A 16,163-nucleotide genomic window follows, 5' to 3' on the forward strand; every position below is an offset into this window, starting at 1 on the left:
AATGCAGATGAGCTGAAGGCCACTGTCAAAGAAACCTGGGCTTCCATATCACCTCAGCAGTGCCACAAACTAATTACCTCCATGCCACGCCGAGTTGAGGCAGTAATTAAAGCAAAAGGAGCCCCTACCAAGTATTGAGTACATGTACAGTAAATTAACATACTTTCCAGACGGCCAACAATTCACTAAACATTTTTTTTTATTGGTCTTATGAAGTATTCTAATTTGTTGAGATAGTGAATTGGTGGGTTTTTGTTAAATGTGAGCCAAAATCATCACAATTAAAAGAACCAAAGACTTAAACTACTTCAGTCTGTGTGCATTGAATTTATTTAATACATGAGTTTCACAATTTGAGTTGAATTAATGAACTTAATTAGTAATAATTAAGTTGAAATAAATGAACTTTTCCACGACATTCTAATTTATTGAGATGCACCTGTATATATTTGTGCTTGAGTGTTACGTGCGGCTGTGGTTATTTTCACATTACTCCTATCCAAATACACCACCCTTATTTCCTGTTAGAAACTAGTATCTAAGCAATTCCACAACAACAAGCTTCCTTTAAAGCAGCCATTGAGTGAACTTGAGAGCATGTGCTTTTTCATTTACTGACACAGTCATAGTGAAAGATGAATTTATGAACTTGTTTTGTGAAAGTATTGCTCATCAAATTGTTCCAAACCTGTATGCGCTGCTTTCTTCTGTTGAACACACAAAAAGATATTTTGAACCAAACAATTACCAGTAGCCATTGTCAGGTTTGGAACAACTTGAGGGTGAGTAAATGATGACAGAATTTTCACTTTTGGGTGAACTCTCTTTAGGCATATTAAAAACACCAGACAGACAATTAAACAAAGTTAAAAAATTGATTTTCACCACCGAGGGTCTTTCAGTTTCTTCAACTTGAATAGAATTAGCAAAACTGAAGAATTAGTGCATGATATCAGGTGTTTGATGATATGTGAAATGTGACTGCTGGTGTTTCAAGCCACATTTGAACTCATGAGTCTTAAAATAAACTAGAATGGTGTTGTATACTCTGATCTGATGGTCTTATTCCCACAGTGAATGTCGTGGAGGCCTTGCAGGAGTTCTGGCAGATGAAGCAATCACGAGGTGCTGACCTGAGGAACGGGGCTCTTGTCGTCTATGAGATGGTCCCATCCAATAACCCCCCTTACATCTGCTACGTCAGTCTCCCTGGGGGAAGTTGCTTCGGGAGTTTTCAGGCAAGCAATATTCTCTTTACATTTTCCAATGCATTTGTCTAGGAACTTCAGATCTTCAGAAATAAATAATTGTGTTTTGGTTGCCATCTGTGTCTGCATATTTTCTGCCTAATGTTTTCTCTTGAGGATCTCTTGGAAATTAATTCTGTGAGCATCTTCAGGATTCGATTACAGTGTGGTTAAATAGCATCTTTGATCTTCTCAGTTCTGCCCGACCAAAGCTGAAGCAAGACGGAGCGCGGCCAAAATAGCCCTAATGAATTCTGTTTTCAACGAGCATCCATCTCGACGCATCACAGATGAGTTCATAGAGAAGAGTGTGTGTGAGGCTCTAGCCTCCTTTAATGTGAGTTCTCACTCCACAAATAATCTATAATGTCCATCATATTGATGTCTCTTCAGTGAACAAGTCATCCTGTCTGAATCAGGAGAGAAATATGCACAAATCAAGCACAGTTTACAAGCCATAACGGTTCTAAATAAATATGCCAGTGGTTTTTCATATGAGAGGACAACAGGAGATGGAATTGTTTTATTCTGGAGGAAGTGTTATTATGGATTATGGACCCATATTTTGGTCAGAAGCAACATTTTAAAGTTAAATCACCTTGATGATGGATTTGTTCCTTGCAAACATGCAGTTTTTCACTTCACAAGACGGTAATTGATGGACCGGAGTCGTGTGGATTGCTTGTGAATTATTGTGATGTTTTTTATCAGCTGTTTGGACTCTCATTCTGACGGCACCCATTCACTGCAGAGGATCTACTGGTGAGCAAGTGATGCAATGCTACATTTCTCCAAATCTGTTCTGATGAAGAAATAAGCTCTTCTTGGATGATTGGAGAGTGATTAAATTCTATGCAAATTAGCATTTTTGAGAGAACTATTACTTCAAGATGAGCAATGCTTTGCAATAGGTCGCTTGATTCAGTGCAACAGGAAATAAAACCATGTATTGCGTCTTATAGACACTTGTTGGTTTCCCAACTCAAAATGGTCCTTATAGCCTGTACTATGCTTATAAATTAGTTGAAATCATAAATATACAATCAAATATTTAAAAATGTAATCACATTCTTATTCCATCATCATAAATAACTGTATTATAACTGATCATAATGTGTTACTGGGTGAAGTGATGTTGTAAACTTGATTGTTAATGTTTTATCCCAGCCATTTGTTTCAGTATTAGGGACTACCATATGATCATTGTAGATCAGAAGAAACGTCAAAGTGTCACCGCTTTCTCCTTGAACTGATTTTTAAAAGACTAGCTGCTAAATCTTGATACTAACATCACAATGATGCTTAATGTAGGATGTGCATGGTGAGAAACATCAATGATTGGCATTAGCCAGACAGATCTGAAAATGTACTCTAATTGTAATTATTTGTTTTCCATTGTAGTAGTTTAACTGCAGAACTGTCTTAATTATTCATTTAAAGCCCTGGAAGCTTATAGGCTGGTATTATAAAAATGGTAATATAGACAGACTGTATTACAGTTCTTTACATGACATAAGAAGAAAGAAAGTATAGTTCAATAAACTATGCACCCACAGAGTTTATTGTCGAAATGCAGCTGAATCACTGAAACCTAAAGCCCCCTTTCTTTAAACTTTCATAATGTGCAAGATCACTACAAATTATTTATTCATTTGAGACCATGTATTTTGTGAAATGACAATGAACATTTTGGGAAAGACGCCCATTACTAACAGTACAATTTGCAGTTATATTAATATTTCTTTTTCAGTGTAATTACCACGATTCTGAAAAGAACTTCTGAGTGTAATTTGTTTGTACTTTGTCATATGATTCCATCATATGCCACTAAAGTGTATTGAAATGTAAACTGCATATACATTGCATATAATTTTATACAATCTGTTGGGTCTTTCCCCTGCTGTTTTTTACTCTCTTGTTGACCAAAATTATTTTTCAAATAGTACTTAAGGTAGTGAAATTGAATCAGTGCATGTGAATACATTTTATACATTCTCGATTTGTTTTGTAGTCTTGCCATTTTACATGTTTTATAAGATTTTGATGCGGAGGAAAGCCAGTGTTTTGTTGATTTATATTCTTTACAAATCAATAAAGCAATTTAAAACTTACCCATTTCACAGGCTGTGGTCCATGGAGGTATTTTTTTTTTTTTTAGAAAAACACAACCGCGTCAAACATGTTTCACAGTAAATGCGTGTAGCCGCTATAGAAGAGACTTTTATTGAGCCAGTTCTTTTATTTTGAAACAGAGTAACTTATAAATATTTGTATATATATTTTAAAAAAAAATTGTTTGTTTATAATATAATGCAACAATTTGGAAAACAAGCGTGTTGTACTATATTGGTGTATTAAAGCAAATTCGACTCGTTAAACAAATTGACGTTCTGATATTTTTGTCAGGCAAAATAAACAACCACCCTTCTAGGGGTCCTGTAACATCCTATCGCGTTGATTTCATGTGCTTGGAGAATGCAATGACAGTTTATGAGACATAAATGCTGAAATATATGTGAATTTTGACAGAGTATTTATGCTATGTTACGGTTGGTGGCTATGGTTAATATTTCCAAATAAATACATGCATTAATCTTCTATCGTCAGGTCTGTAGTAATCATGTGGGCGGTCGCATCATCAAGGTTTGTCCTTCAAAGCTGCTGGAATCTTACAAATCTAAACTCTTCCTCGAGTCGAATACAGAATCTGTCACAAACAGCATGCAAGGTGAGCGAAAGGAAAACAACTGATCTAAATTAAAAACGCAATAGCAATCAAGTGCTGTTTTGCAATTAAGAATACATTATTTCTTCTGACTGTTATTATTGTGACGTCGTCTTGCCAAGTTGCAAATAAGATAATTTTTTATGATCTCTAAATGATTGATGACTTAAAACAGATACACATACATATACTGTGTGTGTATATATATATATATATAGTGAGTGGGTATGGAAAGTATTCAGACCCCCTTAAATTTTTCACTCTTTGTTATATTGCAGCCATTTGCTAAAATAATTTAAGTTAATTTTTTTTCCTCATTAATGTACACACAGCACCCCATATTGACAGAAAAACACAGAATTGTTGACATTTTTGCAGATTTATTAAAAAAGAAAAACTGAAATATCACATGGTCCTAAGTATTCAGACCCTTTGCTCAGTATTTAGTAGAAGCAGTGTATATATATATGTGTATATATAGGCTTCACTGAAATGGCTTTGGAGCTGGAATTGAGGTGAAAAAGCATCTACACCTTTTGATGTTTTTCTAAGCACTTATTAATTTAATCTTATTCCAGAATACAGCTATTGTTGAACGCTGTTGGAAGGTTCCTTTATCAAAAGAGGGGAAGCCACCCAAACTACATCCCCGGCGACACAGAGTGTACCGCTTGCTTGACGACACAAAACACAAACCCCAGGACAAAATGGAGCTCATCCTCACTCAGACGGTGCCCAGTGAGTGCTTTTGCCTCACAAAAAATTAAGTATGATTTCAGAACTGGGTTTTTTTTTGACGTAAATATTTATTTTACAGAGCTTGGTGGACGAGGCGCGACAGTTTTTGTGAAAAAATCAGTGGGCCGCAACAAACTGCTACCCCAAGGTCTGGCTGTCTATCCATCACAAGAAAATAAAGACATGTTTGCAGAGGAAATAAGGGTTAGTTTCATCTTCAAATCAATTCAGTTGTCATTAAAGAAATAGTTCACTAAAAAATGAAAATTTGCTGAAAATTTACTCCAGCCATCCAAGATGTTAATGAGTTTGTTTCTGCATCGGAACAGATATGGAGAAATTTAGTATTACATCACTTGCTCACCAATGGATCCTCTGCAGTGAATGGGTGCCGTCAGAATGAGTCCAAACAGCTGATAAAAACACAGCAATAATCCTAGTTACATTAAACATTGTTAATGTCTTGTGAAGTGAAAAAACTGCTTCAAGTAACAGTTTGAAATGAAAAACATCTTAATGATGACTTCATTTATTACAAACATGTAGAATTACCAAAGCATTAACTGATGGACTGGAGTCATGTGGATTATTGTGATGTTTTTATCAGATGTTTAGACTCTCATTCTGACGGCACCCATTCAATGCGGAGGATCCATTGGTGAGCAAGTGACCTCATGCAACATTTCTCTAAATGTTTTGCAATAAAAAAAACTCATATACATCTTGGATGGCCTGAGGATGAGTACATTTTAAGCCAATTTTATCTTTTGTGTGAACATCATTTCAAGTGTTCACAGTTGGCTTTTTTTCCTGTAGCTACTTCGGGAGGGACGACCCGAGGACAGAGTCCAGACACGCACAGGACAGCTAGTGAGTTAACTTGTGTGTTTTAGACTATAAAACAATATATATGTAAGCTGTTGTGTATTTGACTACAAAATTGCATGTTTAATATTGGTTTCCACATGAGCTGCTTAATTTAGTCTTTGTGTTCATGTTACAGACTGTTGAATTCTTGAAGAAAACTCAGCTTGAAGTTCCCATGCACACTTCAGTTCAGTACTCACTCAATAAAGAGATCGTTTGCAGACAGTTTCTTAGACGGGTAAGATAGAAAAAGGGAAGTATATTGGAAGCAGTAATTTTGTCAACTCAGAATCTTAAAAGCATGAAATTTAATAACCAGAAACAACACAATATATATATATATAGAGAGAGAGAGGGGAAAGGGAAGTATATTGGAAGCAGTAATTTTGTCAACTCAGAATCTTAAAAGCATGAAATTTAATAACCAGAAACAACACAATATATATATATATAGAGAGAGAGGGATGTTTTTTGTGTGTACATGTCACATCAAACAAATTTTAATATTGCACAAAGATAACCCAAGTAAATACAAAATGCAGTTTTGAAATAATGATTTCATTTATTAAGGGGAAAAAAGCAGTCCATACCTGCCTGGCACTACGTGAAAAAGTAATTGCCCCCTAAATCTAATAACTGGTTGTGCCACACTTTGCAGCAACAACTGCAATCAAGCGTTTGTGATAACTGGCAATGAGTCTTTCACATCGCTGTGGAGGAATTTTGACCCACTCTTCTTTGCAGAATTGTTTTAATTCAGCCATATTGGAGGGTTTTCGAGCAGTTTAAGGTCATGCCACAACATCTCAATCAGATTTAAGCCCAGACTTTGACTTGGCCACTCCAAAACCTTAATTTAGTTTTTCTTGAGCCATTCAGAGGTGGACTTGCTGGTGTGTTTGGGATCATTGTCCTGCTGCATAACCCAAGTGTGCTTGAGCTTGAGGTCACAAACTGATGGCTGGACATTCTCCTTCAGGATTTTCTGATAGAGTGCAGAATTCATGGTTCTGTCAATTATGGCAAGTCGTCCAGGTCCTGAAGCTGCAAAGCAGCCCCAGATCATCACACTACCACCACCATGTTTGACTGTTGGTATTATGTTCTTTTTATGAAATGCTGTGTTGGATTTATGCCAGATGTAATGGGATGCACACCTTCCAAAAAAGTTCAACTTTTGTCGCATCAGTCCACAGAATAATTGGCCAAAAGTCTTGGGGATAATCAAGATATTTTTTGGCAAATGAGAGACGAGCCTTTGTGTTATTTTTGGTCAGCAGTGGCTTTTGCTTTGGAACTCTCCCATGGATGCCGTTTTTGCCCAGTCTCTTTCTTATTGTTGAATCATGAACACTGACCTTAATTGAGGCAAGTGAGGCCTGCAGTTCTTTAGATGTTGTTCTGGGTTCTTTTATGACCTCTTGGATGAGTCGTCGTTGTGCTCTTGGAGTAATTTTGGTTGGCCGGCAACTCCTGGGAAGGTTAACCATTGTTCCAAGTTTTCTCAATTTGTGGATAATGGCTCTGACTGTGGTTCGCTGGAGTCCAAAAGCCTTAGAAATGGCTTTATAACCTTTTCCAAATCTATTTTGTTTCTCATCTGTTCTTGAATTTCTTTAGATCGTGGCATAATGTGTTGCTATTTAAGCATGCTTCACTTTGTCAGACAGGTTCTATTTAAGTGATTTCTTGATTCAACAGGTCTGGCAGTAATCAGGCCTGGGTGTGGCTAGTGAAATTTAACTCAGCTTTCTAAAATAATGTGGTTAATCACAGTTCTTTTATGATTTAACATTTGAATTAATTTTTCACGTAGGGCCAGGTAGGTTTGGACAGCTTTTTTCCCTAAATAAAAGAAATCATTTAAAACCTGCATTTTGTATTTACTTGCTTTATTTTTGTGTAATATTAACATTAGTTTGATGATCTGAATCTTTTAAGTGTGACAATTATGCAACAACAAAAAAAACCGGGAAGGGGGCAAAAACCTTTTCAAGGGACTGTATATACACACACACACAAGTGTATATGCGCGTATAAAAATAATGCAGACCCACATTGTTCACATAATCCAATGCAGTGTTTTATTATGTTATGTTTTTACAATTTGCTGTGTTTCTGTCCACAGCTCGGTGTGGTTGTGCCGACACATGCCTTGACTCTTCCAGAAGAACCAATCACAGGGCCTGGAGAGTACTGGTGTAATGTCACAGTAAGTACATTTACTTTAAAATACAGTTTTATGATAATTTAGCTCAAATGTTCTCATATAATTCATTCATTACTTATCTGAATGTTGTTTTTTCCTCTCTCAGGTGAACGGAGTGGACACAGTCAGGGTGCCCATGTCTGTGGTGCCGTTTGTGGAGCCCAGTCAACGGCTGCTGATGAAGAAACAGGAAAAGCAAGAGCAGTCAGATTCAGAGTAGTGTTTTCTTCACTAAAATGCTTTGCAGGAAACAACTTGGAGAATATACACAAGGAATTTGTACAAATAAAATGATTTTCGTGTGGTCTGTTTTTCTTATTTTTCAAACTTGTCCTAAAGAGTCAAAGTACAACATTTTTTAAATAAATTAACATGATCTTCATCACACTTTGTCAATTCTCACTTAGAACAGGGAAATGAAGTGTAGTCAAATAAATAAAAAAATGGCCATTTACTGCATGATATATGATGTTCTTTGCCTTTACATTTTTTTTTTGTTTGAAACATTTCAGGATGGGATGTTACATTGTTACCCACATTGCTATATCACTCCACTTGTTTTTGGGTTTATTTATTTATTACAACAAATCAAAATGACTGATGAAAGTGGTGTGCATCAAGTACCAAATATTTACTCTTTTCACTTGTCATACAAAAATGATTAGCAAAATACGTAATTTTGGGGAAATATAGGAGAAATTTAGCTTAATTGTATATTTAAAAAATAAAATATTCTGTATTTATGCATTTTTATTAAAAAAAAATCCTGGAACATCAAAGTACATAATTTTGGAGAGGAAGAGCTTTGTTTATATTATATATTTAATTTATTAAAAATAAAATAATATACTTTATGTATTGTAAATAACAGTATTATTCCTACTTCAAGTAACCTAAATCACTACTCTGACTGCTGTATTACTTTTATGATTTTTTTTTCTTTCCGCTATTTGTGACCCTGGAGCACAAAACCAGCCTTAAGTCGCTGGGGTATATTTGTAGCGATGCCAAAAATCATTAGGATATTAAGTAAAGATCATGTTCCATGAAGATATTTTGTAAATTTCCTACTGTAAATGTATTCAAACCTAATTTTTGATTAGTAATATGCATTGCTAAGAACTTCATTTTTATGATTTTTTTTTCTTTCCGCTATTTGTGACCCTGGAGCACAAAACCAGCCTTAAGTCGCTGGGGTATATTTGTAGCGATGCCAAAAATCATTAGGATATTAAGTAAAGATCATGTTCCATGAAGATATTTTGTAAATTTCCTACTGTAAATGTATTCAAACCTAATTTTTGATTAGTAATATGCATTGCTAAGAACTTCATTTGGACAACTTTAAAGGCGATTTTCTCAATATTTTGATTTTGTTGCAACCTCAGATTCCAGATTTTCAAATAGTTGTATCTCGGCAAAATACTGTCCTATCCTAACAAACCATACACCAATGGAAAGCTTATTTATTCATCTTTCAGATGTTGTATAAATGTCAATTTCGAAAAATTGACCCTTGTGACTGGTTTTGTGGTCCAGGGTCACATTTGGGTATATTGAGATATGATTCTATTATTTACATCTCTTCACATTATTTACATTTTTACACCACTGCACATGATGCATTCATTAGTGATTATGTTGCGATCTGTTACATGGCATATACTTAGAAGTATCTTTTCCTTCCAGAACAGCCCAGAGTTGACGTCTCACTTCAGAATGTCTGTATCAACTTGACAGCATCATAAAGTTCCAGCATAGTTTTCAGCTGGACATGTCTTGTTCCACCTCATCAAAATCATTCTCTATTGAGAATGAGATCTGAAGTACCAAAAAAATCACTGCCATTTTTACTGGGTCATCTCGTCACTGTGTTATGTGATATGGGAAGCATCTGCACAATGTTCCATCCTCCAGGAACGGCTGGGTGTATTTACTACTAGTCCAAGCCATTTAAATGGGCTAAAAATCAGTATGAAGTTCATATTCAAGTAACTGACTTTTTTTTTTTTTTTTTTTAAGTTGAGTAAAACACCCAAATTCAATTAATATTAAATTCTTGTTCAGTTTAATGTTTTGTGTCTTGAACTCATTCCTACATTTTGAGACATTTTGACACATTTAGCATTAAAGTCCTTTTAATCTTCTGCAGCTCTATGTAAAAATAGAGTAAATGTCAAATTATACTGTAAAGAAAGTGTATCGTGCGCAGGTTTATGTATTTTTATTTCTGGCAGTGATATAGGAACTATTTCACACATAAAAGTGTTTTTACACACAAAATGAAAATTGGAGTATATTTTCTACAGTTCCAGTGAAATTGTTATTCTTTATTCATGGTTCTACGCTTAAGAATCAACATTCATATGAAAACAAGCAGCTAAAAGATAGGAAGATTCACTCAAATACTTTTTACAAGGTTTTGCAATACTTTACAATAAGATTGTATACATTTTGTATACATTAACAGTAATGAATGCATTTTCAACTAACAATAAACAGTATTTCTATATTAACACTGACCAAAATGAAGAAATGCTATAAAAAGAACCAATGTTAACATAAAGAACCTTATTGTAAAGTGTTTCCAATTTTTGATATATATATATATGCCACTGCTCACGATGGCAGTGTGGAAGACAAGACCTTCCCAAGTCATGACATCCCAATCATTTAATAAACAAATAAATCATGTGAACCAACAACAGCTACTATTATGTTACAGGTGACCCAAAACCCAATGTAGTTTAAATGGAAAGATAATATTAGGTAGACAACTGGGAGCAATCTTAAGCATTATAATAGCAGCCAATAGTGTTTTAAAGTCCTCAGCTCCTTTTCCGAAACAATACAAACTGGTATTATATCTCTAAAAGCTGGCAAAAAGATGGCATTTCTGTATTGGCTGCAGTCTCTGACAAAATCTGCTCGACATTAGGTAGAGGTGTGCACAACATCTTGATATCCAGTCCATTAGAATCCATACTTGGCTTGCGTTTGTCGTCGAGTTAACTTGTTTTCAGCCCAGTTGTTCTTGAGTTCCAGCTCGCGTTCCTTGGCCTGATGAATCAGATATGTGATTTGGTGCTTGCGTCTCTGTTGTCCTGTTGGCTGATCTCCTTTTTTCTGGAAAGGAGATGGAAAAGTCAGACTTTTTCTTTCATTTATCTCCTTCAAACAAACAGCCATCAGAAAACGGACACTTGAGGTGCTCACCTTGCTGAAGGACTTGCGGGGCTCTGCCTCTGCTGTCATGTTCTTTGTCAGCCATTGCTTATTGCCACTCAGCTGATCGTCTCCTTTGATCTCCAGGAACTTGATTTCTTCTCTTCCACGATTCTGTTTGCCCTGTAGCCGCCGAAACTGGAACACAAAATAAAAAAATAAAAAAAGTCGATCACCCAGAACAATGAAGAGGATCCTGAGTCATGCCAAAACTTGCTGTCATGATGCTGGGAAGCACTAGATATTTGCTAGAGCATTCTTAGTGGTTGGTAGGTCGCTATATAGAATTTTACACCTCTTTTGCATTCACCAGGCAATATTATATATAAAATCTCAATAAGATGTATGATATGAAGCATCATTCAAGTTTAGTATTATGGATTTAAAAAAATCTGATCAGCTAAGGACAAAATGTTCCCATTCAATATGACATTACAATAATAATAATAATTATTATGATTAATTACATTTTTATTATTTAAATTACATGAATTCAAATGAATAAAGTTACAAAATTACAAGGAAATATATAGCATTACTATTATCACTATATATCACTATTACTAAGAAATATATAGTATTTATAAATATTATTGCAATAATGTACAATAAAAGAGAGAATTTAATAAATCATATTTACATTTTTAATCACTAAAATAAAAAAAGTATTTTTTAAAAAATTGTTTGTTAATATATGTAAGTGTACTGTGTATATTTATTATGTGTATATAAAAGAATATATAGCATTACTATTATCACTATATATCACTATTACTAAGAAATATATAGTATTTATAAATATTATTGCAATAATGTACAATAAAAGAGAGAATTTAATAAATCATATTTACATTTTTAATCACTAAAATAAAAAAAAGTATTTTTTTTTTTAATTGTTTGTTAATATATGTTTGTGTTCTGTGTATATTTATTATGTGTATATAAAAGCACACACATACAGCATATATTTTGAAAATATTTACATGTATATATTTATATTCATATAATTTATAAATATATTTAATATATAAACAACGTATTTTTTCTTAAATATATACATGCATGTGTTTGTATTTATATATACTGTACATAATATATATACACAGTACACACACATATTATGTGAACAAAATTTTTATTTTGGATGCGATTAATCGCACTAAAATAATACTACTATACTGTACAATAAAAAATAACAGTGTAATAATAATACATTCAAATGTTGCTATTGTTCTAAATGATACTTTTATTACTATTTAAATTACAAAAATGTAATTAACAAAGAAATACATTACTATTGCAATAATAATATTGTACTGTACAATAAAAATGATCTAATAATAATAATTATTATATTTTATTTCATTATTATTTAAATTACAATGTTACTGCAACATGTCAATACTATAAAATGTTTAGAAATGAGAAATACCAACAATATTGATTATTATTTTATTTAAAGAATGATAATAAAATTCCAATACTAATATTTATGTCTATAAGTGGAATAAACAAATTTTGTATTCAAGCTATTTGTGTAGGTCATACTTCAGCTTGAAAAATATGTAAATAATCCATATAAATACAGAACAAACACATCCCTGAGATAATAGAGATACTACAAACAACTCACTGCTTCATCATTGAACAATGAAGAAGATCCTGAATCCTCTTGCTCATCAGCTGCAGGGTTCGGGTCTTGGTAATATCCTTCACCATAGTAATCCTGCCAAACACATGCATAAAACATCAGCTGCTGACATGACAAGCAATATACTGGGGTATGACAGGTTTTACCTGTGGAGAAGTCTCTGGCAGTGGATTTGCGGGATACTGATGTTGATATTCTCCGCTCTCATAGTCTTGCATGGCTCCGGCTGACCTACTCTGACTGTCTGCGTTAGGAACAAAGTCCAGTGGGGCATCCTCCACACTGGGTGGAGGGTGCAGAGAGGGAATGTACTGCTGAGAATGCAGGTTTTGAGACATCACAGGCTGTGCTGAGCTTTCCGGAAGGGAAAAGTAGTTCTCTGGAGCAAGTTCATCGTCACTTCCCTCTTCATCCGCGGCCATTTGTTTGGCTAGCTGCAGCGCCGCTGACTTTGCAGCCGCTTTGATGGCGGACGGAGATGGGCTGCTTCCAGAAAGAGCTTGGGACTTTGCTGGGGTCGCCTTCGGCTTATCTGACCCAGGGCGTTTGGTTAGGGTGTGCGGCAGCAGGGGCCGCGCGGTCTCCTTCACCACCAGATTCTTAGGCTGGGGCAGCAGAGAGGACAGACCACCACCTCCCTGGAAGAATATAGAGAAAATATTCTTTTTTACTATTATGTAAATTCACAGAGACCATTTATACATTCACGTTTTTTAACATTATGATGAAAAATGGGCCAGCGCGAGAATGCTGTGGTCTTGATGCCACAACCAACAGCTCATTAACATATGCCTTAATCATTATTCATGAGGGAAAGAACTACAATCCTATGAAGCATTGTGAATGACATCATGTAATTAAAAATGATTCATATTAAACAATTGATTTAAACATGTTGATTATGTGTATAGAAACTATATATTTTACATTTACTATAAAATATGCATATTATGCGTACAAATATTTAAGTAGTTTGAGAGTGGAAAGATTTGCTTGTTATGATTCTCTTAGTGCCGTCAAACGATTAATTGCGATTAATCGCATCCAAAATAAAAGTTTTTGTTTACATAACATATATGAGTGTACTGTTTATACTTATTATGTATATATAAATACACACACATTGTGTGCATACACATACATTGCATGTATATATTTAAGAAAAAAGCATTATGTTTAGATATTAAATATATTTATATATAATATAAATTATATTAATATATATACACATCTAAATACATACTGTATGTGTGTGTATTTATATATACATAATAAATATACACAGTACACACACACATATATTATGTGAACAAAAACTTTTACTTCGGACGCAATTACAGCACTAGACTGGTGGAGATTTCTGCAGAGTAGGTTTGTTTTTCCCCCCTCACAGTAGGTCTGTTTTTAATGGTTTATAAGCTAGAATTTAAATTCAATTCACCTATGGAGAAAATAAGGAGATTTTTATTTCCAAAACCGACTGTTGCACTCAACAAAGGAACTGTAGTAAACATACGTAATAGTTCATTATAAATCATTTACATCAAATAAATATATTTATATCTAATTATAGATATTTAATAATACGTTTATATATTTATAAAAACATCTCGTTTAATCCTAAGGATCAGATAGTTCATTAAAAAAAATTTATATCTAATAAATATATTTACAATCTAATTATAGATATTTCATATTTAAGGATATATATATATATAATTTTTTTTTTTTTTTTAAATAGCTTGTTTAATTCTAAGGGTCAGAAAAGGGAGAAATTAATCATTTAAAATTAAATCAGCTGTTTTGGTGAAGGGAAAAAAAACACTAATAGACTAAAATGCTTTTTTTTCCTTCTTTTTTTTTTTCTCTATCCATACCTGAGGAGCTGATTTCTTTCGGACGGGCTCATCATCATCAGAGTCAGACTAGAACAGAAAAACACCATCAGTCAGAAACTGTTTCAGTAAGATGATTGGGCATTCATGGATCTGTAAAACTCACATCTGCTGCTTTTATTTCAGGAACGGTGATTTTAACGGGCTCTGTGCGTTTCTTGGGTTTGGGCAGATCTCTAGTCATCCTCTTAGGTTGAGGAGCTGATGTCTGAGACGCGAAGAGTCCGCCGATCTTACCCGCGGGGCGAAGAGGTGAAGCCGGCGATTCATCGCGATCACTGTCGTCGCTGCTGTCGTACGCTACCAGAGACATAATAAATGATCAGACCCGTTCAGTTCAGTTCAGTTCAGTTCAGAAGAGAGTGAATCAGAGCTACTTTCGCATCACTTTCATCAAAGCAGCTCCACTGATCTCGTATGCTCCTGTACTCCCAGATGTATATGGACCAAGATTGTGTGTAAATATCTAATGAATGTCAGATCTCAACATCGATGACAAATTCGCCTCCGGATAATTCAACGCTTGCTGTAGGAGCTGTGCTTGCATTAGAAATGCAGTTTTTAAATTACGCGAACAACTATCAATATATTAGTCTAAACAAACAAGTGATATATGTTAATAATTATAAATCGCTCCTCTCTTAACCATTCGACCCATAAACATTTTTTTCTTCCACCATCGTGAAGTATATCCTCAACATCCGCTGCACCGTTTCACAGAGTTCCGCAACACTGCCACCAACTGGACTGGAGTGGAATCTCATCAATATCCTCCTGAGAACCAGAAATAAACAGCTTTGCGAATTTAGTATTTTTTCATGTCATTACATTGTTTAGAGCATAAGAAAAAAAAAGAGTAAAATAACATTTTTGAAAAATTATATTTTATTCATAAGTTATGCTATGTCTTCTGTAGAGGACACCAGGACTCAGTTTTTCTAAAAAATAAAATGACAAGAGTAGACATGAAAAGGCAAAAACAATGGGAATTTTTTTTAAACCACCAATCAATTTTTAGGTTTCAGAATAAAATGTAATGTCCACTACAGAGACAAAAACTCCATAGCTGGGTCTCAGGAGGATAAACATGACTAACCGTGACAATAAACCAATGAATTAATAAACTGACGCACAACTGAAAAAAACCAAATGTTATTATATATGATAGTCTTGCAAAAAAAACATAACTGACCCATAGGTCTACTCGAGAAACTCTAGTTCGAACCCCTATACATAATGTATTTTTTATGATATTTTATCAATTGTTAGGTAGATGAACAGATAGATAAACATATCAGACATCAGTTGTAAACACATTTGCAAAAATTTCACCTAGAATTGCGTTAGGCTTTTATGGTCTGTTCAGAATGTAAACAGTGTCTACTACTTGTTCAGTCAAGGTTAGTGTTAGGCAGAATACTGAGTGGTGTTGGTAATATTTTTTAATCAGAATCAGAATCAGAAAGAGCTTTATTGCCAAGTATGTTTGCACATACAAGGAATTTGTTATAGTGTCGCAAGCTTCCAGTACACGGAGACAACAACAACACACAGATAATAAAAGTGAGACGTGAATAAAATACACATGCATAAATATAAACCACAA

At 34.3% G+C, this 16,163-nt stretch overlaps 3 protein-coding genes across 4 annotated transcripts in view; 2 read left to right on the forward strand and 1 right to left on the reverse strand.

Moving 5' to 3' along the window:
- The window catches only part of LOC107589487 (LIX1-like protein), a 6,692-nt gene extending 4,197 nt beyond the window's left edge, over positions 1–2,495 (forward strand). The window contains exons 2-4 of the mRNA XM_016277934.1: positions 1,075–1,238; positions 1,444–1,584; positions 2,457–2,495. Of these exons, the coding sequence (XP_016133420.1) occupies positions 1,075–1,238; positions 1,444–1,584; positions 2,457–2,495 (344 nt within the window). The remainder of the gene's footprint in view (positions 1–1,074; positions 1,239–1,443; positions 1,585–2,456) is intronic.
- Positions 2,496–3,719: 1,224 nt separating this feature from the next.
- mrpl9 (mitochondrial ribosomal protein L9) lies at positions 3,720–8,221 on the forward strand. 2 transcript variants are annotated; one of them, XM_016277976.1, is made up of 8 exons: positions 3,720–3,733; positions 3,855–3,975; positions 4,551–4,710; positions 4,790–4,914; positions 5,527–5,580; positions 5,714–5,815; positions 7,706–7,789; positions 7,893–8,221. In XM_016277976.1, the coding sequence occupies exons 2-8, from the start codon at positions 3,868–3,870 to the stop codon at positions 8,004–8,006; spliced, it is 747 nt and encodes a 248-aa protein (XP_016133462.1). In that variant the 5' UTR covers positions 3,720–3,733; positions 3,855–3,867; the 3' UTR covers positions 8,007–8,221. The 2 variants fall into 2 exon arrangements, with proteins under 2 accessions (XP_016133462.1, XP_016133461.1); XM_016277975.1 differs by having other exon boundaries at positions 3,723–3,737.
- Positions 8,222–10,098: 1,877 nt separating this feature from the next.
- Positions 10,099–15,286, reverse strand: prcc (proline rich mitotic checkpoint control factor). The gene is made up of 6 exons (XM_016277866.1): positions 14,664–15,286; positions 14,540–14,587; positions 12,809–13,300; positions 12,645–12,737; positions 11,003–11,149; positions 10,099–10,912 (listed from the first exon to the last, which is right to left on the reverse strand). Exons 1-6 carry the CDS (start codon positions 14,868–14,870, stop codon positions 10,760–10,762), a joined length of 1,140 nt encoding a protein of 379 aa, XP_016133352.1. The 5' UTR covers positions 14,871–15,286; the 3' UTR covers positions 10,099–10,759.
- Positions 15,287–16,163: the final 877 nt, after the last annotated feature.

This window comes from Sinocyclocheilus grahami, unplaced genomic scaffold, assembly GCF_001515645.1.
Source record: "Sinocyclocheilus grahami isolate Dianchi unplaced genomic scaffold, SAMN03320097.WGS_v1.1 scaffold116.1, whole genome shotgun sequence".
NCBI classification, from domain to species: Eukaryota; Metazoa; Chordata; class Actinopteri; order Cypriniformes; family Cyprinidae; genus Sinocyclocheilus; species Sinocyclocheilus grahami.

What these genes read in the sequence shown, in the direction of transcription:
- mrpl9 (XM_016277976.1), top strand. Translation starts at nt 3,868, where the DNA reads ATGTGGGCGGTCGCATCATCAAGGTTTGTCCTTCAAAGCTGCTGGAAT. An exon ending in TGTTTGCAGAGGAAATAAGG is followed by an intron (nt 4,915 to 5,526) that starts GTTAGTTTCATC and finishes TTTTTCCTGTAG; the next exon opens with CTACTTCGGGAGGGACGACC. An exon ending in GCAGACAGTTTCTTAGACGG is followed by an intron (nt 5,816 to 7,705) that starts GTAAGATAGAAA and finishes TTCTGTCCACAG; the next exon opens with CTCGGTGTGGTTGTGCCGAC.
- prcc (XM_016277866.1), bottom strand. Translation starts at nt 14,870, where the DNA reads ATGTCTCTGGTAGCGTACGACAGCAGCGACGACAGTGATCGCGATGAA. An exon ending in GAAAGAAATCAGCTCCTCAG is followed by an intron (nt 13,301 to 14,539) that starts GTATGGATAGAG and finishes ATATTCTTCCAG; the next exon opens with GGAGGTGGTGGTCTGTCCTC. An exon ending in CCCGCAAGTCCTTCAGCAAG is followed by an intron (nt 10,913 to 11,002) that starts GTGAGCACCTCA and finishes TCTCCTTTCCAG; the next exon opens with AAAAAAGGAGATCAGCCAAC.